At 34.9% G+C, this 24,347-nt stretch overlaps 1 protein-coding gene and 1 non-coding gene across 4 annotated transcripts in view; both read right to left on the bottom strand.

Moving 5' to 3' along the window:
- Positions 1 to 24,347, bottom strand: part of GCFC2 (GC-rich sequence DNA-binding factor 2) — a 68,133-nt gene that overhangs the window by 10,372 nt on the left and 33,414 nt on the right. The window contains exons 6-12 of one of the 3 annotated variants that reach the window (XM_060117815.1): positions 18,721 to 18,907; positions 16,187 to 16,310; positions 15,109 to 15,190; positions 14,524 to 14,636; positions 13,543 to 13,742; positions 11,704 to 11,854; positions 6,021 to 6,145 (exon numbers count right to left, since the gene is read on the bottom strand). In XM_060117815.1, coding sequence (XP_059973798.1) covers positions 6,021 to 6,145; positions 11,704 to 11,854; positions 13,543 to 13,742; positions 14,524 to 14,636; positions 15,109 to 15,190; positions 16,187 to 16,310; positions 18,721 to 18,907 — 982 coding nt within the window. Of the gene's footprint in view, positions 1 to 6,020; positions 6,146 to 11,703; positions 11,855 to 13,542; positions 13,743 to 14,523; positions 14,637 to 15,108; positions 15,191 to 16,186; positions 16,311 to 18,720; positions 18,908 to 24,347 lie in introns of those variants that run through there. The other 2 variants (XM_060117816.1, XM_060117817.1) reach the window with 2 other exon arrangements.
- LOC132502249 (U6 spliceosomal RNA) lies at positions 2,016 to 2,119 on the bottom strand. Its single transcript, XR_009534443.1, has one exon. It is a non-coding gene; the product is annotated as a U6 spliceosomal RNA (small nuclear RNA).

Raw genomic sequence — 24,347 nt, 5'->3', positions numbered from 1 at the left:
GGGTTACTATGAATCATGTTGCTATAAAAGTTCTTGTAGAACATGTCTTTTAGTATGCATGGGCATACAATTCTAATGGGTATATGTAGAGATAGAACTGCTGGAATACAGTTCATGTTTATATGTTCAACTTTGTACAGAATGCCAAATTGTTTTCTGAAATAGTGGTATGCCATTTATATTCCCACTAGCCATGTATGAGAAATCCTGTTTCTCTACACCCTTACTAAATCCTGGTATTTTTAGGGTTTTTAAAGGCTTGCAATTCTGGTGAGTATGTAGTCATATTTTATTATGTTTTAATTTTTATTTTCCTATTGAGTAATGTTATATTGAGCATCTTCTCATATTCTTATTTACCATTTGGATATGCCCCTTTGCAAAGTATCCAATTAAGCTGCTTATCTACATATCTGTTTTTTTAAAAATTTAAATTAGGTTCTCTTATTGATTTGTAGATGCTTTATAAATATGGTTTCTTCACTGGTTTGTCAATATCCTTTGACACAGTATATTCACTTTGGCAAAGTCATTTTATTGTTTGTATATCAAAAATTTAAAATAACCAAAACGTTGAATTATGGGAACTTCTAAGGACATCATGTTATGTCCATCCAGTGCATGAAATATTTAGCTAAAGTTTATGAAGACTGTAGTAACATGCAAATTTAAATGTTTAATATTTAAGTGGAAGAAGTAGGATACGAGTGTACATGTCCATCAGTATTATAATTCTGAAATAAAAGGTAGGCTGAAAATATCCTACAATGGAATCAGTCTTTGTACTAGGATAAAAATTTCTATAATAAGATACTGATCTTACACTTAAAAAAGGAAACCATATTTGAAAAATGGAAACGGCATACTACATACTAGAGGGAAAGTTATTTTTTTAGGTCAGTGACAATGTGTGTAGCACAAATTAAGCTGTCATATACCCTATACTAAGCAAGTTACTCATAAATGTAGAATTCAACCAAATATATTTTTTCATAAAAGGTATATTTAACTGAAGTCCTGTTTCTCTTTTCACTTAAATATCTGTAACATATTCCTCAAATGGCTGCATATCAATATTAACATTAAAAACAAATAAAAACTCAATTTTCTTTTACTCTCTCAAACATTTTGCATTTTTTTGTTGTTGTTGTTGCGGTACGCGGGCCTCTCACTGTTGTGGCCTCTCCCGTTGCGGAGCACAGGTCCGGACGTGCAGGCTCAGCGGCCATGGCTCACGGGCCCAGCCGCTCCGCGGCATATGGGATCTTCCTGGACCGGGGCACGAACCCGTGTCCCCTGCATCGGCAGGCAGACTCTCAACCACTGCGCCATCAGGGAAGCCCTTTTGAATTCTTTTAAAATACAATTATGTTTTGATTTTTTTTCCACTTAATGTAAATGATTTTGAAACTCAGCCTTGATAAATATTTCCATATTAATTTTTGTTTCTTAAAAATATTTCTCTAAAAAATGCTATAAAGGACTTTATTGAGTCAAATGACAGAAGTAGAATATGGATGGTAGATTAAGTACTGTTAAATTTACTGAAACTGCTAACTGTACTATGGTTATGTAACAGACTATCCTTAGCAAATACGCAACTTACTCTCAAAGTGTTCAGGAGAAAAAAAATCGTGTGCGTGTGTATATCTAATGGGAGAGCAAACACTAATGCAAATGGGGCAAAATATTAACGACAAGTCAATCTGGGTAAAAGGCCTATTAATATGCGATTTTTATTCATGAGAGTTTTCTGTAAGTTTGCCATTATTTTTAAATAATTGTTTAAAACAAAAAAACCCTTAAATTCACATATTTTATAACTCGGAGCTCATTAACTTTTCCAAGTAGTAAAATACCTTTGGTAGAAAAAAAAAGTTCTCTAAAGAGTAAAGTTTTAACAACTACACACACTTCTGTATACAGACTTTATTCTTATTATTTTAATTTTCTTATTGAAAGATTCTTTAAATTCTATAATGCTTTACAATTTTCAAAAGTTTCACACACATGATAAAAATATGGTATGCTTCACGAATCTGTGTGTCATCCTTGCACAGGGGCCATCCTAATCTGTGTATCATTCCAATTTTAGTATATGTGTTGCTGAAGCGAGCACTATACAGAGACTCTAAAACAGCTCTGAAAAGGCACTTAAAAGCTCTAGCGAGTAGTTTTTATGATGCTCTGCATATCCACAGTGATAACCTGGGTGGCATGGGCAGATGTTGAGGCCCTCAGGGGAGGAGAGCAGTTGCTCACCACAGCAAGCGCAGCATTACTTCTGTGTGTGTCTGTGTACAGCGGTATGTAAGGCTTTATTTGATAAAGTTTCTGTGGATAGAAAAAGAAATTTGAAAACTACCAATCTATCTAAGCATTCATCTGATGTCACTTTCACGTTTCCACTAACCGGTTAACCAAACTATGCACTGTCTCCTGAGGCTGTGCATAACTTCGGGCATCTTTGGACTATTAGATTTCAGTTAATGAGAAGCAAACTTCTCTCCCCTACACCTTCCATACGTTGTCCCGGTTACTTCTCAGGATCATGCAGAACAAATCTAATCATCCTTCCATATGAAAACTCTTCAGGTTTAAGATTGATATCTCACTTTTCTACATTTTCTCTTTCCCATATCATCTTAGACACTCTCCATTTAATATACTTTAACCTAAAATTAAATGCAAAATACCCAGGGAAGTCTTACTTGTGAGGAAAGCACATACAACATTTTTACTCAAAAGAGCATACACCTAGTAGGATGAACTCCCATTAGTCTTTCTGCTACTCAAGAGACACTGTTGACTCATATTGGGTTTACGGTCGATTATAATCCCACTCTGTGTTACCTATGTTGCTTCAAAGCTGTGCCTCTCCCATCTTGTATTTATGCAGTTGAATTTTTGAACACAATGGTAGGACATATGTATATTCCTTTTACATTTTGAGAGTCAGTCCATTTTCTCAGTATTTGGAAATTCTTTTGGATTCTAATTCTATTACCCACAGATCTATGACAGAATTCCTAGCTTTCTGTCATTGAGAAATTTTATTAGCATGTATTTTACATCTTCATCCAGTTCAATAAAAATATTGAACAGGACAAATCTGAGAAGATTCTGGCCCTATGGGTCAGTATTCTTTAGGTATACTCTACCAGTTTTCTTTATATCTAACTATACCATATCTTTTCCCATTTGATCTGTAAGAAAATCTTAACATATTTAAATATATTACCTACTCTACCTGTACAGTACCTTATTTATCAGTGAAAGTAACTGAGATAATATGGAAGAATATGCTTTGATAAACAGTTGTTTGTATTTAGGAACCCCATCAATGAAAGATTACAGTAAACACTGCTTTCTTATTTTAAGTGCTCGTAATCCATCTCTGTAATAATCTATTTTAGAACATTAACCAGAATCAAAACTATTCTCACCAGACATTAGTTTACAGAATCATTTGCTTTTCACTTCAAAATCAGGAACTATGCTGTCTGACTTGTTCTTCTGGAACCGTTCTCATTCTCTTCAATTCTTAAATATCACTGAAAAAAATAGAGTGAGCTCACTGGCAAACTGTGTTACTAACCTGGAATATTACGTAGTACACTGATTCTCAAGTAGGGATAATTTTGCCATGCCTCAGAATATTTTATAAGTCTAGAGATATTTTTGGTTGTCAAGACGGGGAAGTGCTACCGGCATCTAGTGAGTAGAGGCCAGGGGAACTTAATGCATAGGACAGCCTCCCACAAAGAACTATCTGTTCCAAATGCCAAGAGTGCCAAAGTTGAAAAGTCCTGATGTAGTTCTAGTTTCCTATGGATGCAAAGACCCCATTTTCAACATTCAGAGTGGGAGGGCTTCCAGAATTAAAATCACCAGTATAAAAACTTCCTGAGTGAATCCGTAACACCGTTGGAAGACTTTAGTGGTTACAAAGTGCTGGGCCTGCCACTTTAATCTTTTAAAAGTGACTTGGAACTCTGGGCCCCAGCTTCTTCACCTGTAAAATGCAATTAAACTCAACACATTTTCCAAGGTTGTGAGGCTCAAATGAGAAAATGTGAAAGTGTTAAAAAAAATGGCAAAGCACTATTTACATTTGGGCTATAATTAAATAATCCCACACAGAGAGCAAATACAGGACTATATAGCTGCTTCCTTGTAGCTCTAACCTACTAATCTTGGTTCTATGCTTTATGACAACACAGAATAAATCTATTCCTTCTTCAAATATAAACACTATCTCTATGCACATCTTCTTTTAAGTTGAATCTCTCTAATTCCTGCATGATTTTCACATGTTTTTATCCTGTTGGGGGTAAGTGGAAAATGCCCTTTCTCCATCAGTTGCTACTATTCAAATCCTATTCCTTCCTTCAGGTCCCTGCTCAAATGCCACATCTAACAAAAATTCTTTCACTGCAGAAAGTAATTTCTCTCTCCTGCCTCTCTTTTGAGGTTCATAGCCCTTTATCTGGGCCACTCATGGGGAGGCAATGTGGTCAGTGAGATGATCCTGGGCTTTAAAGTAAGACTAACCAAGATACAAATCCTAGTTCTGACTCGAGGCTTTACTGTGAACAACTTTTCAAGATTCAGATTCTTCAACTGTAAGATTAAGCTATCACTGTTGTTAATAGGATTGCTGGGACGAAGTGGGATGCTACAGGAATAAGACCTGACTGAGTGCCTAGTACAGAGCAGGAATCAGATAAACAAGTGCTCCTTGTCACTCCCACTTACTTCCTATTTGAAATAACAGTTTATATACATCTTGTTTCCTCTAAGATAACATGCTTCTTAAAGGCAGAATCATGCTGGTATCCCTATTCTCCCTCTTATTTCTTACAGCTTCCCTCCTTCATGACAGCAATTCCAAGTGCTAAAACTTACTGGTGTTCAGAATATGAATATGACATGTCTCCTTGCTTTTTCAACCACCTTGGTTATTCCACTCTGGGTACCCTCCAGTCTGTCAATCTCTCTCTTAATTCTCTTAAAACTCAATGTAAATTTGGTTTACTTATTTAACTGCATGAGTATACAATATTATTATCAACAAACAGAATGATAAAAAAGAGTACTACAATAAGAGTAAGATTCAACAGTCTCAACAGAGCCTCTAAAAAGTTCCTTCCTCTTTATGTCTTATGTTCAGTGAAACTCAATTCTAAATTATGCTAAGATGAGAATCTATCCTATTGAAGCTTGAATCCTCAAAGAGATTACTGTTCTCAACTTTGGAAGATTATAGAAAACTAGTTAGTATAATGAATGTTAGCCTAGTTTTAAAATCATTGTTAGGGCTTCCCTGGTGGCGCAGTGGTTGAAGGTCCACCTGCTGATGCAGGGGACACGGGTTCATGCCCTGGTCCAGGAAGATCCCACATGCCGCGGAGTGGCTGGGGCCGTGAGCCATGGCCGCTGAGCCTGCGCGTCCAGAGCCTGTGCTCTCCCACGGGAGAGGCCACAACAGTGAGAGGCCCGCATGCCGCCAAAAAAAAAAAAAAAAAAAATCATTGTTAAAGTAAGGTCATAATACTACTAGACTTTTGCCAAAAAACAAAGGTAATTAGTATTTTTTTCTTTTAGAAGGAATGAATTTGCACTAATATATTTATGCCTTTTCGTCTCTGCAGGGCCACTGTATATTCACAAACCTGAAAGACAGCTGGCTGGGCCATGAGAATACAAATCAGACCACTGAACAGAGAGAAATAAGCTAATAAGAATGAAAGTAATAATCTGGATCTTATTGAATGTATGTGTATCCTTTTATAAGCATTACCATTCCTGTAAGAATGTTCAGAAATATCAAGGTGTATTCTTTCATCTTATTAACTATAAAGAGCAAAAAATGGTCAATCCTAGTCTTCTGATAATTACTTCTTCTGCATCTTCCGTAAACAAAGATTTATAATAAATTATATTGATTTACAAATATATCAAGAAATTCATAATTCTAGAATAATTAATAATAATTAAATAATAATTAAATAATTTACCTGTTTGCCTTTACTAATAACTTCATTTTCACAAGTGGAATGTTCTTCAAGGATCATTCTGCTCTGTGTTATTAAATTTGTTGTCTGTGAGGTTGACAAGGGATCCCAAATGAATTCTACAAAGTCTGAAACAAAAATTTTTGGCGGTGCACAATTTAGTTACTAGACTAAGCTTTGCTTGTCACATATAAACAATTGAGGCCTTTAGCAAACACTACTTCCCTCCTTATGTGGTTTAAAATCCATGACAATCAGTACCATTACGTATTTGCATACACTCTCTTTTGTTGCAGTCTGGCTCAACTGCAACCCTAGTTAAATCACCTTGTCACAGCATCTGTGCCTGCAACCATGTGGCTAAAACATGGCTGGAAAAAAATACACTCTAAATTGATCACCATGAAACTCCAGTGAGCCCTTAATGCTGCCCAGCAATCACATTCTGTTTCCCTGGCCCGTTCTCTTTCCTAGACAATTATTTCCTGACTTATCCTTACTCCTTGCTCTCAGTTAATGGACTTTACTCTTCCAGATGAATATTTCTTACGTTTTCTCTTCTCCACACTTGCTCTCACTCTCAGCTGATTACTTCCCCATTTGATGAGAAAAATAGAATCAATCAGAAAAGAAGCTCCACAAGCTCCTCCTACAGAATCTACACAGCTACCAGCACCTGTACTCATAAACTCTAACTTGTCTCCCATTCCTATGGATGAAGCACTACACTCCTTGCCAAGGCCAACCCTTTATTTGTACAAAAGACCCCAACCCCTTTGGCTTTCTTGAAGATCCTGTTCCTGGAATTCTGCCCTCTCACTTCCACTGGATCTTTTCTATCACTCTACAATTATTTCTCTTGTATTAAAAATAATCCCTCTCTTGACCCTACTTTCCTCTCCAGTGCTGCCTTATTTCTTTCCTTCATTTTATAACAAAATTACTCAAAAAACTTCCTATCTCCAATTTCTCTCCTCAAACTCCTGAATTCACTTCAGTTAGGCCTTACTTCCAACTATTCTCCTAAACTACTCTTACCAAGTCACAGATAACCTTCACATTTGTAAAATCTAATGGTTGATTCTACTCCCCATCTGATTTATCAGCAACAATCACAACACTTTTCTTTACTTGGCTTCCAGGATACGACTTCCGTGTCCCATTTACCTCTCTGGTCTCCTTTACTGTCTGCTTGTCATCTTGTTGACTTTCTAAATGCTGGAGTACCTCAGGACTCTGGTCACTTACCTTCTCTTTCCTATTTATATTTATACTTTATACAGAATTCAACCACTTTCCAGCCACCTCCACTTTTAACACTCAAGCCTAAGCTACCATCATCTGTTGCTTGGATTACTGCAAAAGCTTCCTAACTGGTCTGCCTACAGTTCATTCTCAACACAATAACCAGAGTAATTCTGTTAAAATGTTAAGGCAGATCTTGTCACTTCTCTGCTCTAAACTCTCCAACTGCTTCTCACTCTTTCACTTAAGTAAAAGTCCTTACAAATGATTTTAAGGCCCCATATGACACAGCCAGTCATCCTGCTCACCTCTTCGTAGTCTCCCCCTTGCTCACTCTACTAAAGTTACCCTGGCTTACGTGCTGTTTTTCAAGCAAATCAGGCTAGCTCCTGCCTCAGGGCCTTTGTACTTGCTGTTTCTGCTGCCTTGGATGCTGTTACCTCAGATATTCATATGGCCCACTTCTTTACTTCCTTTTGGAATCTGCTCATTTGTGACCTTCCCAGGAAAGCCTTCCCTGGCCAACCTATTTTAAATTGCACTACTCTTTCATAATTTGTATCTCTTTCCCTTACTTTATTTTTCTCCTTGGCCCTTTTAACCAACATACTCTAGATTTTATTTATTTATCTTGTTTATCGTTTGTCTTCTGCATGGAATGTAAGCTCCATGAGAGCAGGGATTATTATTTTGTTCATTGTTGTATACACTGAAGTAACAACTGTGCTTGACCCTTGTAAAATACATGTTAAATAACGTTTTTAAATTTAAATAGGTTAAAAAGAAACACCCCAAGTCAAATATAAAACAGTGATTTCTCAGGCAACTACAAGGTTAGGCTTGTAATAATCTCAGAAATATTTGGTCAACTAATACTGAGAGCCTACTATGCGTCTAACATTAACGACAGGAAACAAAGCAATAAGTAAGACGAGGTAACTGCCTCTGAACAATTCTGTCTAATGGCAAATACAAACGTTTAGGTAAGCAATTATAATTTAATGCGTAGATGCCACCCCAAGTATGAGTTCAGAGTGCTACAGGAACCCTGAGAGGTATGCCTAATCCAGTTCCTAGAAGTGATGTCCATACCGAGTTCTGAAAGATGAGAAGAAGTTAGCTAGATGAAAGAGGTAGAGTTAGGGGATTTGTTAAGTGGATGGAGGGCAGAAGATATAAAGGCCAAGGAGAATATAGCTGAAGTCCAGTAGAGGTGGAAATGAGGGGAAGAAGGAACCGAGCTTGGCAGGAGATGGGGCTAAAGCACTACTAAACAGAGACAAAATCCTGAAAGGCCTGGAAAGCATGTTAAAGAGTTTAGACTTCATCCTAAAGACAGTTAAGAATAATTAAAGTGTTTTACGTGAGGCATGACAGAATCAGACATATTTTAGATAGATCACCATGGTTTCTGTATAGAAAATGGGTTAGAAAAAGGAAAAAAAAACAGACCTGGCAATTGCTTATATAACGAGGTAAGAAAAAGGGAGGAGTGGATGACTTCAAAGTTCTGGTTTGAATATGTGGGTAGATGGAGGTACCATTTTCTAGACAAGGAATATAAGAGGAGCAGGTCTGCAGCAAAGATGACAAGTATGATTTTGCGTGTGGAGTTTGAGTTGTCAAGTAGATGTACTCAGAAGGTACTTTGATAAGAGAGATCTGGTGCTCTAAGAAGACATCTGGACTTGTTCTTCCAGTTCGTTTTGATTTAAAATGAAGCAGAATAGTACCATCCAAAAGAACTTTCTGTGATGATGGAAAAAAACATCTTACATCTGCACTATTTAATATGATAGCCATGAGTGATATATGGCTATTGAAGATTTAAAATGTGGCTAGTGTGACTGAGAACTGAATTTTAATTTTACTAATTTGAAATTTATATTTTAATAGCTACATATTGCTAGTGGTTACCATAATGAGCAACACAGATATAGATGGCACTAGAGGAGAGTATGCAATTACTCAGGGAGCTCATGAAGAAGATCCAGGATAGGACTTGAGAATAAATATACAGTATTAATTTCTCATAATGCTACTTATTTGAGGAACTGTTTAATTGTAAGTGAAAATTTGGAGTTTTCAGATGAGTACTTAAATAAGGCACATATATTCTATGCTATCATTAATAGTGCTTAATAGCTAAAAGTAAATAGTTAAAAGTACTATCTTTCTAAGATACCCATGATTGCACTGAAAGTTATATGAAAAAAAAATCTTTAAAGTATAGTCAAGTTGGCTGAGAAGCACTATAAAGTAAGTTGCTTCATCTTTTAAGAGTTCTACAGACTTTGCTGTCAGAATCCATTCTCAGTGACATGGTGGAACAGATCCTTATCAAATACAATTTCAGATAAAACAAGTCTTCAGACTGAAGCACAAAAATCAATGCCCAAGGGTTTCTGAGTGCTGGTGGCAGATGTGAGGGAAATGTAGTAATGTTTTTTAAAGAAAGAAGAAACACACCATACACAAAAATAAACTCAAAATGGATTAAAGACCTAAATGTAAGGCCAGCCACTATAACACTCTTAGAGGAAAACATAGGCAGAACACTAACAAATTGCAGCAAGATCTTTTTTGATCCACCTCCCAGTGAAAATAAAAACAAAAATAAACAAATGGGATCTAATTAAACTTAAAATCTTTTTTTGGGCCATGCCACATGGCTTGTGGGATTTTAGTTCCCCAACCAGGGATCAAACCCAGGACATCAGAAGTGAGAACACGGAGTCCTAACTACTGGACTGCCAGGGAATTCCCTAAACTTGAAATCTTTTGTACAGCAAAGGAAACCATAAACAAAACAAAGAGACAAGCCTCAGAATGGGAGAAAATATTTGCAAATGAAGGAACCAACAAGGGATTAATCTCCAAAATACACAAACAGTTCATGCAGCTCAATAGCAAAAAAACAAATAACCCAATCAAAAAATGGGCAGAAGACCTGCATAGGCATTTCTCTGAAGAAGACATACAGATGGCCAAAAAGCACATGAAAAGCTGCTCAACATCACTAATTATTAGAGAAATGCAAATCAAAACTACAATGAGGTATAACCTCACACCGGTCAGGATGGCAATCATCAAAAAGTCCACAAACAGTAGTGCTGGAGGGGGTGTGGAGAAAAGGGAACCCTCCTACACTGTTGATGGGGATGTGAATTGGTACAGCCACTATGGAGAACAGTATGGAGGTCCCTTAAAAAACTAAAAACAGAACTACCATATGACCCAGCAATCTCACTCCTGGGCAAATACCTGGAGAAAACCATAATTCAAAATGATACACGCACCCCAATGTTCACTACAGCACTGTTTACAACAGCCAGGACATGGAAGCAACTTAAATGTCCATCAACAGAGGAATGTATAAAGAAGATGTGGTACATATATACAATGGAATATCACTCAGCCATAAAAAAGAACAAATAATGCCATTTGCAGCAATATGGATGGACCTAGAGATTGCCATACTGGGTGAAGTAAGTCAGACAAAGACAAATATCACATGTTATCGCTTATATGTGGAATTTAAAAATAAGAGTACAAATGAATTTATTTACAAAATAGAAGTAGAATCATGGATATGGAAAACAAACCTATGGTTACCAGGGGATGGGGGGAGGGGTAAATCAAGAGATTGGGATTGACATGTACATACTACTATATATAAAATTGATAACTAATAAGAACCTGCTGTATAGCACAGGGAACTCTACTCAGTACTCCGTAATGGCCTATATGAGAAAAGAATCCAAAAAGAGAGTGGATATGTATAACTGATTCACTTTGCTGTATATCTGAAACTAACACAACATTGTACATCAACCATACTCCAATAAAAATTTAAAAAAAAGAAACATAAGGGGAGAAGTTAAGGGAAAGAAAGAAATACATGTAGGAGATGAAAGTGTGCCCCTAATAAATGACTTATAAAAAAGTAACTAATGAAAGTAATGCTAGGGCTTCCCTGGTGGTGCAGTGGTTAAGAATGCACCTGCCAATGCAGGGGACATGGGTTTGAGCCCTGGTCCGGGAAGATCCCACATGCTGCAGAGCAACTAAGCCCGTGCGCCACAACTACTGAGCCTGCACTCTAGAGGCCGCTTGCTGCCAACTAGAGAAAAGCCTGCATGCAGCAATGAAGACCCAACACAGCCTAAAATAAAATAAATAAATTAAAAAAAATAAAAATAAAAGTAATGCTAATGTCACAAATACTAAAGATCCAAAAGTATCAGGAGTTTGATAGCCAATCACTTGCACAAACAAGCATTTTTTAATCAGCTTAAATTATAACATCTGTTGCTTTTTACTGCATATTACAGTTGTTGTGTTCAAAAACGTCTAAAAAAATTTGTGACTGTAACAGAAATTAATGATCTTACACTTTGCCAAAGAACAATTTAATTTTATCAAGATTACAAAACAGTACCTGTAAGTCGAGGAATAATTGTTTTGCTGATGACAGTAGATAAGATTTTCTTATCAGAACGATTTTCCTTCTTTGAATCTTCCATACTGCTATCTATAAATTCTTCTATAGATGTGAACCATGGCATCTGTTTTAAACCTATGGAATCAAACTTATAAATAAAATTATCTAAGTTATAAATAAATTCTTAAACATTAGTTTATTTTTAAATAGTTAACTTTTCAGTAATTACCAGAGCTTCTCTAATGATCAAAGGAGAATAATTCCATATTTTAACCCAATGTATACAGTACTAGACCACCAAGGCTAGGCAGGATGACATGACTAAGACATGACGTCTAGGCAGTAGGACAGAACACTGCGTTTCATGCATTCATTCATATCCAGAAATGTCCACTGTGTGTTCAGAGCCTACTACATGGCAGGTACTGTTAGGAGCAAAATATGCATTTATAACAACAGCAGTTAAAACAGCCACGGAATTTGTTTATAAAAATACACTTATCTCACGCAAAATTCACTTCTGGCTCTCTCGAGTTTCACTGGCACAAATGTATACTTTGCATGTGGTTTAGCTTATTATTCAACAAACAGCAGATGGCCAATTATTATTTGTTGAATAACTGAATGAACAGATCTTTGCTGGATGTAACAGAGTACTCAGTTCAGCTGGAGTGGTTAACAACTAGGCTGCTTTCCGACCAACTATCTACCACTTTCTCAGGGATAAGCTTGGCTCCTAAATTATGAACACTGCATGGCCCTAACACAGAGCCTAAAGGCATGCATGACTAGAGCAGAGGAAGATAAATGACAAGGATCCATCCTTTACTTTGTTAAATCTTTATTTTCAGCTCTTTCTTCATTTTCTCATTTCTGTTTGCTTAACAGGCATATCCACATGGATGTCCCATCATCATTTCATTGTCTATAAAGTAGAACTTCCATCAAAACCGTTCCCCTCTCTGAAAAGTCACCATTTTTATGAATTGAACTACCATTGTACTAATAACTCAGACTCCAAACCTTGGGGTCATCTTTCTGATGTGTTGGTGTTAGGGTTATTCTCAGTATTTTACTGATTCTTACTTCATAACAACACTTGTAATCAACACTTTCTCTTCCCTTGTAATCAACACTTTCTTTCTCTTCCCTTTGTCACTATCACCCCACGTGAGGAATTCTTCACCCTGCACTTGGGCTACAGCAATAGCCTTTCAGTATATACCTTCAACTCTTTCTCCCTAGCCTCCAAGTTAGCCTGTTGCTCAGGGCTTCCTAAAACATTACCTTCATCATGTACGCCTCCCATTATCTATCAAAACAAGTTCATATCTCTTAATTTAGGATCTATGCAGTCTACTAAACGAATATTTCTCCCTATGTACCTTTATAAAATACCTTTTCCTTCCTCTGTCTTCCTGTTTAAATTCTATATATCCTTCAAATCATCATTTAAATTCCTCATCTTCATTGTAGCCAAGTATTCCCATTATGTCATCTCCAACTTCAGAACTCTTGGTACCTATTTTGAATTTCACTCAAACAGACTATAAAACTCTTAAGGTCTAATACTATCTTTACTTTTTTGAGTAATCTTCAACTTATCATAGAAGAAGATTTAAAAGAAAAAGTGTTTCCTTTACTGATGTTAAGTGTCACTCAGCCTTAAAAACAGAGTGAGAACCAAGAAAAGATGAGTGCAGACTATTACTCCAAAGCACAAATTATCAATTCCAACTCTAAAGGAATGGTACTTTATAGTTAACCTGATAACTAGAGGATTTAAGTAACTAAATGTGATCAGGATTATTTTTTTCACATGATAAGCTTATGTACCTTAAGAGGATTCCAATTAATCAACTGAAATCGTATTAGGGGATTTAAAAGCTTCGGAATGCATAAACTAATGAAAGCTTCATAATAAGAATCAGGAAACTTTTCTCGCCACTGTTGAAATTTCAATAAAATATTCTGGATATTACAAAAATCATCGTGTACATCTTCAAAAATCTTCTTATGATCCTGTAAAATGTCACCTGTGAAGAAAATGAGTCTCTGTATATTATGCATTTTAAGTTTGTGATCTTGAAGTTTGCTTCCTATAAACATAGTTACGTATAATTTTTGTAATCAACTGAGCTGAAAACTATCCTTTGACGTTAACATATAAATTAGGTTTTATTAAAAAAACACTTTAGTAACAATTGACACTAATAAAGTCTGCCGTTTATTGAGCCCCTGCTATATGCCAAAACACTATAAATACATTACCTCACTTCATCATCATAACTATGTTCCCTATAAGGTAGGTGTTTCTAGCCTACCTATTTACAGACAAAGAACAAGCAAACAAACAACAATATCAGATATAGTGAAGTCAAGGAATCTGCCAATGATCACACAGACTAGATCCCCTCTTTGAACTCATCTGGTTGACTGTAAAGCCCACACTCAACTACACATATTTTACCTTCTTATAATGCTAAAACTGGGCTTTACTATATTCAATTATTTTAAATTAAAAATTATAATATAGAAAGTATGCAGTAGAGAAATGAAGCCAAAAATGTTCATGGTTCCTTTTATAACAGGAGATGAAAAAGGTTGATGGAGAAAACTCAGGAATACTCATCATGCTCCTCCATTTTATCCATTTTTTCAGAGGAAAGGACAAGTCTTATTTGGAAAAAAAATGTATTCCTCTTTTCCTGAATTTTACCAACTGTTTTACATAGCTTAAATAATTAAGGGCAATCACAGCAAAGCATTTTCCAGCATTTCAATACTTCAAGACACATTAGAAACTTGATAACTGACCTTGGCTTTTTTGGAAGTCCATCATGTCTGCTGGAGATAGTTCATCATCACTAGATGTTCCTTCCTGATGAGTACAATTCCCAGAAAGAACCCTTGCTTGTCTTCTTTGTGCCCTATATTTTGCAATAAACCAAAAATAAATAAAAAACAAATAGCTCCTGTTGAAAAGAAATGCTTTAAAACAAAAAGTCATCATTTACTTAAAATACCCAGAAATAAACCATCACATTTGCATGCAATTTTATATTAATATTTTTGACATTTTAGCTTCATTAATCTGAACTGGTTCTCCCTCTTTTTTCCTTTAAGACATTCCCATAGCCTACCCAGATTTGGAAGAGCAGGTAACAATGTAATTAGGACCGGCTTCTAGGTATGAGCCATTCCCAGGCTGATAAATGCCATTTTACCCATTCCTTCTGACTGATCCAAATATACCAGTGCATCTTTAAACCATAAATTTTGGTTTTACATCATTCTCACAAATTAATATGCTAAGGTTATGGTTATTTATACTATATGGTTAATTTTATTTAAGTAGAAAAAATACTTGCTCAATGATGCTTTAAGTCTTTATATAGTTACCTTCGAGATTCAATCTCTTCTAAAATCCATTGAGTTTTTTCATCTATAGCCAAGCTTCTATTTGTTGACATCTCAGCTTTGCCTGTTAATGAATAAAATTGATTTCATACTGCAAATTCTCAAAAGAAATACAGTGAAACACTTTGAAAACAAGTTATATCTTAGATATATATACATATCTGTATATATAAACACACACATAGAATATGCTTAAATTGCATATTTCATCATGCAATGAAATTGCAATGTTAACTCCCTATCGCAATATTAACAGTCATTGAGCTTGCTAGTCTACGAAAATGTACCTTGTCTGGTGAATATAGTTCAGCACTTGAGAACAGTAACAAAATTTAATAGAAAGTTTCTTTCCCTAGTATTCTTTTTCAGCAGTTTTCACCAGTTTTTTTTCTGTCCCTATAGTCAAATGCTAGAAACATTTGCATTACCAATATGTCATTCATATTATTTCCTATTTTAGCATGTACTGTAATTTATGACCAAATGAATGTCATGTATTTGAGTCATTCCGATTTTGCTTTTATCATCTACTTGATGCTATGGCCCATTTCTTTCACTATACCCTGACAGCACCTTAATCAATGGAAGACATCTCTGAAAATACAAAACCAGTGTGACAACTAAAGGGAAGCATCCAAATCTTTTATTAATATAATGAGATCTTACAGATGATTCTATGCTGAACCCACCAGAATTTCTTTAACCTCCACAAACAATCTGTGGACGGGCTATGGAAAATTTATAGAGTTATATTTCTGACACAGTCTACATATTTATTTCAAGTCATCTCCAAGCAGTCATTAAATGGTCCTATAAATATTTTGTTTCAAATACTAAGTGATTAGAAGTTATAATTTTCATGTTTTAGTTTTAGACTGCACTTAAGACATTTTGAAGCCCTAGCTTAAATGGTCTGGGATTTTTGGAAGGGGGTAGTTGAAAGGTTAGTGGGAAAATACTCAAAAAACATTTTTTATACAGGAATAAAAATATTGTTATCTTTTAGCTGATAATTTAGCTTAATGAATAAAAAATCACATTGAACATGAAAAACACTAACGTGATAACTCTTGTAAATACGCTGATTCATGTTTTAATTCATCTTGCCTGCGTTTCATAAAGATCATGGCTTGTTTTACAAGGAGTGCATGCATGGCTGATTCTATTTCTTGGATGTTGATAATCTGAAATACATATATAAGTAACATTTTGTGGGTCATCATTAATGAATTATAAAATATAATATTTATATATAAGCACATTACATGCTCAATTCTCATATACAGAAACATTTTTTATATCATCTCATTTCAATTAAAAGAACACTGTGAGGAACAGACCTAGCTTCCAATACTTTTAATACTAATAAAACTAGAAAATCAACTTACTGTATTAAAACAGCTATAAATATCATAAATAATAAAACCTAATGGGCTGGAGTCAGGAACATGGTAAGAGTAGATAGATAAGAAGAAGGATTCTTTTTTGAGCTAAAAGAGGAGGAGGAAATGATGACTGCAGCTATTTTTCACAGGCTGAGGTGGGGCAGACTGTAGGGAACACTTGAGGAAACTGGTAAAATTTGAAAAAAATAGAGAACTGAAGAGACCTAACCAGACAAGTAAGAAAGCTGTCAAGCAGAATTGAGTGATTAGTTGAAACTGGCATTTTTATATTTCTTGGGCAACAATCCCACCCACTCCAATGATGTTCCATAGCTAATGCTATGGATTCAAGCCTTTGACAGTGTAATTCTTCAAGGATGAATGAAGAAAGTTACACTGTAATAGATATTTCAGAAAAGTAACGACCAAGTGATATTAAAGGTAGTCAACTTAAAATAATAGGGGAGAAAATACATTTGGTAATATTTTAAAAGTAAATTAAAAGTAATGCAGAAAGTATATTTTTAAAATGATTAGTCTACTTTAAAAAAAGGACAACTTAAGACCCCAGTGTAAGGACTTAGTACATATAAAACAAAAACAAAAATAATAATGGAAAAGAATGATTCATAAATCTGATTAACACAAAAATTTCAAAACATCTGATGTCATTGCTAATTACTAGAGAAATGCAAATCAAAACTACAATGAGGTATCACCTCACACTGGTCACAATGATCAACATCTAAAAGTCTACATATAACAAATGCTGGAGAGGGTGTGGAGAAAAGGGAACCCTGCTACACTGTTGGTGGGAATGTAAACTGGTGCAGCCGTTATGGAAAACAGTATGGGGGTTCCTTAAAAAACTAAAAATAGAGTTGCCGCATGATCTTGCAATCCCACTCCTGGGTACGTATCTGGAGAAAACTCTAATTCGAAAAGATACATGCACACCAATGTTCACAGCAGCATTATTTACAATAGCCAAGACAGGGAAACAACCTAAAGGTCCACTGACAGATGAATGGATAAGGAAGATGTGGTGTACACACACATGCACGCACATACACACACACACACAAATGGAATACTACTCAGCCATAAAAAAGAATGAAATAATGCCATTTGCAGCAACATGGATGGACCTAGAGATTATCACAGTAAATGAAATAAGTCAGGAAGAGAAAGACAAATACCATATGATATCACTTATACGCAGAATCTAAAATATGATACAAATGAACTTATTTACAAAACAGAAACAGACACAGAAAACATACTTCTGTGTCACAGACACAGAAAACAAATTTATGGTTACCAGAGAAAGGGGGTGGGGGAGGGATAAATTAGGAGTTTGGGATTAGTGGATACAAACTACTATATATAAAATAACCAGGTCCTACTGTTCATCACGGGGAACTATATTCAATATCCTGTAATAAACCATAATGGAAAAGAATATGAAAAAGAACATACATATACATAGCTGAATCACTTTGCCGTACACCAGAAACTAACACGTTGTAAATCAACTATACTTCAATAAAAAAAATTAAAAACAAAAAAACACATCTAATGTGAAAAAAAACATTGCAAACAAAATCAAAAGACAGGGCAAACTGGAATGCTTACCTACATCAAATAGGATAAAGCACTAAAATTTTTAAGCAATAAAGAACTGTTCACCATATACTGGAAAAAGAAAAAAGGAAAAAAAACCCACAAAAAACCTCCATATAAACCAAGAAGATAGCAGGGCAAAGGACACAAATAATTCAAAAGAAGAAAAACTACATTAACAAAACAAAGGTTTGTTTGAGATCAAAATAAATATGTAAAACCAAAAACCATTTTTTAATGTAGTAAACTAGAAACTGATACAATCTTTCTGGAGGATAATTTAGCAATGTTCCATAAGCCTTAAAAATATTTAGACCCTTTCACTTAATAATTTACTTTCTAGGAACTTTTCTTAAACAGATGGAATTTAAAAAATTTATACTGCTATTTATAAGTTGCAAAATGATTACAAAAAACACCTAACTGTCCAACATCGAGGGAATACTTAATATTCCAGTATGTCAAAAATATGTAGGAAGAGTCCTAGATGAAATATTTATTTATGGGATTTAGACTTTTAAAAAAATCACACTGTAAGAGAATTTCTCCATAAAAAGAAAATGATTACATATTTATAGACATGTACCTTTTCATTAAGACAGTCAATTAAATTCTCCACATAAACTTTCATGCTTTTATAGAATTTAAAATTTAGAACTTGATTTGATGAATTCTCTAGGTTCTGGATGGTACTCTTTGAGCTCTTGACATCTTCTATGTATTTTTCATATTCCCTCAGGTGTGAGCGGTGAGTATCCTGTAGTAATGTTAATCTAAATAAATATAAAATAAAAATAAATAAAAATCGCTTTATATTACAAACTTTTATTTCTATTATAGTAAGTAGCGGTCTAATGAAAAATTTTTTCAAATCTACCTTACAAAGACCACCAAGGAAACTGACAATCATATAAACCTGGGTTTATAAGACTTGTAGAGCAAAGGAAAACACCAGGATAAAAGAGGTTTCAAAGGGAAAGGTAGGAAAGGACACAAAGATTTTTAGGTGCTGGAGCTAATCATAAGTTAGTCTTAGAGGAGAAGTTAGTAAGTGTGGATTGATCAGATTTTATAAACAAGGTGAGTTCCTGCAATAATCAGTGGTTTTATATTTGAAACACAGGAGTCCATGTGGAGTTACTGTTAAATCAATCTGTGGTCTTCCTTGCAATATGGGTATCTGAGCTGGTATTAAAAACATTTGAGCATGTTATGATTTGGTAATTTATAAGATTATAAATATTATAATTTATAATCATTAAAGTATTAATATATTTAATATTAAATTTAATATTTAAAACCAACATTTTAATAATATTTAAATATTAATATTAAACATCAATAAATATTTAATGTTAATAAAATTAAATATTAAATTAACATTAAAATTTAATATTAAACTTTATAATTTATAAATTATTTTGGTAATAATTTATCTGTTTTGTGACTCATAATGGTTTCTGTTTTGTCATTAGAATTTTTTTTTTTTTTTTTTTTTTTTTTTGCGGTACACGGGCCTCTCACTGTTGTGGCCTCTCCCATTGCAGAGCACAGGCTCTGGATGCGCAGGCTCAGCGGCCACGGCTCACGGGCACAGCCGCTCCGTGGCATGTGGGATCTTCCCAGACCGGGGCACGAACCCGTGTCCCCTGCATCGGCAGGCGGACTCTCAACCACTGCGCCACCAGGGAAGCCCTGTCATTAGAATTTGATGTTCCGTGAGGTGCACTTCATTCCCTCTGTTGTTGCTGTAGCCCCTATACTGCTCTGTTGATGTTCAGAAAGCCCAGTTTCTTTCAGCTCTTGTGAATATCACATGTATCAACTTATGTAACATAAAAAAGACTCTCAAATACAATTCAACATCTGCTTATCTTTTAAAATTCACTTACCCCTTACATATACATGCCAATGGAGAAATAAGAAACACACAAAAAATCCAGAATGTGTTTTACACTAATATTTGACACTCTGAGCACATTAGAATTAGAGAATTAACTAAATGAAATAACAAATTCATAGTATTTGGACTTGAATCAAACAATTAAAAAAATTAAACTTCTGCTAACCTCCTCTAAAATGAAAACTCATTAGCAAGCACTTGCTTAGGCCAAATGTCCTCTTCTCAAGTTTCCCTTGAACAATGACTACTGCATTTGTCTCTGAAAATCTTTCCTTGCTTTATATAAAAAATAGAGGCAGTTAAGAAATAAATCAAGATAATAATGTACAGCAAGCATTATTATTATTATTATTATTATTTTTTGTGGTACGCGGGCCTCTCACTGTTGTGGCCTCTCCCGTTGCGGAGCACAGGCTCCGGACGCGCAGGCTCAGCGGCCATGGCTCACGGGCCCAGCCGCTCCGCGGCATGTGAGATCCTCCTAGACCGGGGCACGAACCCACGTCCCCTGCATCGGCAGGCGGACTCTCAACCACTGCGCCACCAGGGAAGCCCAGCAAGCATTATTAACAAAATGCTTTAAGTGTAGTATTACTGGTTACAGCAGTAAATGTGTAAGTACATATATGGAAAAACAAGGTATGGAACAGGGTATATAAGTGTGCTTCAATTTTGTATTAAAAATGGGGCAATATATAAGTACATATGTGCTTATACAGACATACATATATATTAATTCTGTAAGGAAACATAGGAAACTGGTAGAAATGGTTTTCTCTGGGGAAGATGACTTCCTTTTCTCTGTATCAGCTTTTGTACTGTTTGAATTTTCTGTCTTTAAACCATAAAATATATTTTCTTTTAAAATAAAGAACCTGGTTAATAAAAAGAATAAAGTACACTAAAGTTAAAAATAACATTTATCTGGATAAAGTGAAATGCTAATCTATATCAGTGGTCTGCTACTTTTTTCTGTTCTATTACTCATGCAAGACAACTCAAACACAATCTCAAAAAAAAAGATTCTGAGTTATATGTGATTCTAGATGCAATCTATCTATAATTTTAGCTCTGTATCAGAAGGAGATGAAATGATAGTGAAAACATTACAAAAAATCATCTTTAATCAAAATAATCTCATCATTTAACATCACTACTGAAAAACAATGACCTAGAACAGAGGCTGGCAAACTTTTTTGGTAAAGGGACAGACAGTAAACATTTTAGGCTTTGGAAGCTCGATGGTTGCTGTTGTAACTCCTCAATTTTATGTTGTAGCACAAAAGCAGCTATAGACAATACACTGCACAAGCATGACTATGTTTCAATAAAACCTTATATACAAAAACAGGCTGTAGGCTGGCAGTTTGCCAACCTCCTAGAAAACAGAGATAACCTGAAATCTAAAAAATGGCACATCTAAAATTTTCATATATTTCACAATAAAATATTACAAAAGGTCCTTTTCTGCATCAAATCATTTAAATAAACCATGACCAACATATTTTAGTTGCAATGTGATCAAGGAATGAAGCTACTGTAAACCTGATTTATACAAAAGATACAGGGGAGAAAATTCTGAACCTATTCCAAGGTACCAGAAAAAAATTCCAGGTATAAAAAAAAAAAAAAGCAATGAAAATGTTCTTTAAGAATACTTGCTTTGGTGGCAGGAGAACCAAGCTCTCTCCTTGTATTAAATGTTGTAAGGACTAATTAGACCTTTACTGTCATACTTATTCTTTCATATATCTAAAGATGCACACTAGATCCTAAATAGTAAAACAGAAAATATATAAATATTTAAAACAAGACAACCTATTACGGGGTTTGCCTTATTTTTAACAAAAAATAGCATTTATAAATGTGAGATTAATACTTTTTAAGAGATAACTATTAATAGCAATAGATAATGAGTGGTTAGCTGTGCTTTAGAAATGTATTTGTATCAACAACCATAAAAATATGCCTAACTTTTGCTGCATTTAACTTTCCCCGGAAACTTATCTTAAGAAATAATATAACCATTTTGGGACTTCCCTGGTGGTGCAGTGGTTAAGAATCGCCTGCCAATGAAGGGGACACGAGTTTGAGCCCTGGTCCGGGAAGATCCCACATGCTGCGGAGCAACTAAGCCTGTGCACCACGACTACTGAGCCTATGTGCCTAGAGTCCATGCTCCGCAACAAGAGAAGCCACCACAATGAGAAGCCCGTGCACCACAATGAAGACCCAACACAGACAAAAATAAATAAATACATTCATAAAAAAAAGAAAATAACAGTTTAAGTGACTTATAGGAACAAAACGTTCATAATGAACATCTGTAGCATTATTTATAATAAGACAAATTTAGAAATCAAAATGTCAACGTCCAACAGAGAAATACTTAAATAAATCATGATATACTAACTGTATTGATGAACAAAATATTACTAATATGCTTATTATTTTTTATTGTAGTCAAAAACATAACAAAATTTACACTTAACCATTAAAGTATATTAGAGTAGTATTAACGATATGCACATTGATGTATAACAGATCTTTAGAACTTTTTCATCTTGCAGAACTGAAGTTCTATACCCACTGATCAACAACTCCCTATCTCCCCCCACCCTTGGCAACCACCATTCTACTTTCAGTTCCTAAGAGTATGACTACTTTAGATACCTCATAAAAGTAGAGTCATGCAGTATTTATCTTTTTGTAACTGGTTTATTTCACTCAGTCCTCAAGGTTCATCCATGTTGTGGCATGACAGGATTTCTTTTTTTTTTTACCACTGATAATAAATACTCCACTGTGTGTAAATACCACATCTTCTTTACCCATTCATCTGCTGATGGACATTTAAGATGCTTCTACCTCCAAGCTATTGTAAATAATGCTGTAATGTGCAAATATCTCTTGAACTGTTTTCTTTTGAATTCTTTTGGCTATATATCCAAAAGTTGGATTGCTGGATCATATGGTAATTATATTTTTAACTTTTTCAGAAATTGTTCTCCATAGCAGCTGACCATTTTACATTCCCACCAACAGTGTATAAGAGTTCCCTTTTCTCTATATCTTTGACAATACTAGTCAATTTCTGTATTTTTATAGTGGCCACCTTAATGGGTATGAGGTGATAGCTCAGTGTGGTTATGATTTGTTAATTCTCTGATTAGTGATGTTGAGCATCTTTTCAGGTTTGTTCACCACTTGTATGTCTTCTTTGCAAAATGTCTATTCCAGTCCTTTGCCCATTTTTCAGTTGGATAGTCTGTTGTTGAGTTACATGAGCTACTTATATATTTTGGGTATTAACCACTTATCATATATATGGTTTACAAATATTTTCTCCTATTCCATTGGTTGCCTTTTCACTCTGTTGATTATTTCCTTTGTTAGGCAGAAACAGTTTAGTTTGATGTAGTCCCACCTGTCTCTTTTTGCTTTTGTTGCCAGTGCTTTTTCTTTCTTGGGTCCTTTGAGATTCCATATGAATTTCAGGATTTCTTCCTATTTCTGCAAAAAATGCCTTTGGGATTTTGATAGAGAATGCACTGCATCTATAGATTGCTTTGGGTAATATGGACATTTTAACAGTATTAAGTTTTCTAATCCATGAACATGGGATGTCTTTCCATTTACTTATGTCTTCAATTTCTTTCAGCAATGTTTTATAATTTTTGATGTACAAATATTTTGCCTCCTTGACTAAGTTAATTCCTAAATTTTATTCTTTTTAATTCTATTGTAAATGAGTGTTTTCTAAGTATATAGTTTTGGACTTTTCATTGTTAGTGCATAGAAACAACTGATTTTTGTGTGTTGATATTTCATTCTGCAATTTGCTAGATTTATTAGCTCTAACAGGGTGTGTGTGTGTGTGTGTGTGTGTAAGTGTAGTCTTCAGGCTTTCCTACATAAAAGATCATATCATCTGTGAACAGAGATAATTTTACTTCTTCCTTTCCTATTTGGATGTCTTTTATTTATTTATTTATCAATTTATTTTTCTTGCGTGAATTCTCTGGCTATGACTCCTAATACTTTGAATAGAAGGGACAAGAATAGGCATCCTTGCCTTGTTCCTGATCTTACAGGGAAAGCTTTTGGTTTTCCACCACTGAATATGATGTTAGCTGTGGGCTACTCATATATGGTCTTTATTATGTTCAAGTAATTTCTTCCTATTCCTAGTTGGGTGAGGGTTTTTATGATGAAAGTGTGCTTAATTTTGTCAACGGTGTCTTCTGTATCAGTTGAGATGATCATGTGGTTTTTGCCCTTCATTCTGTTAATGTAGTATCCACACTGAT

Source organism: Mesoplodon densirostris, chromosome 14 (genome assembly GCF_025265405.1).
Source record: "Mesoplodon densirostris isolate mMesDen1 chromosome 14, mMesDen1 primary haplotype, whole genome shotgun sequence".
In the NCBI taxonomy this organism is placed as follows: domain Eukaryota; kingdom Metazoa; phylum Chordata; class Mammalia; order Artiodactyla; family Ziphiidae; genus Mesoplodon; species Mesoplodon densirostris.
This window is presented reverse-complemented; position numbering and strand designations above follow the sequence as displayed.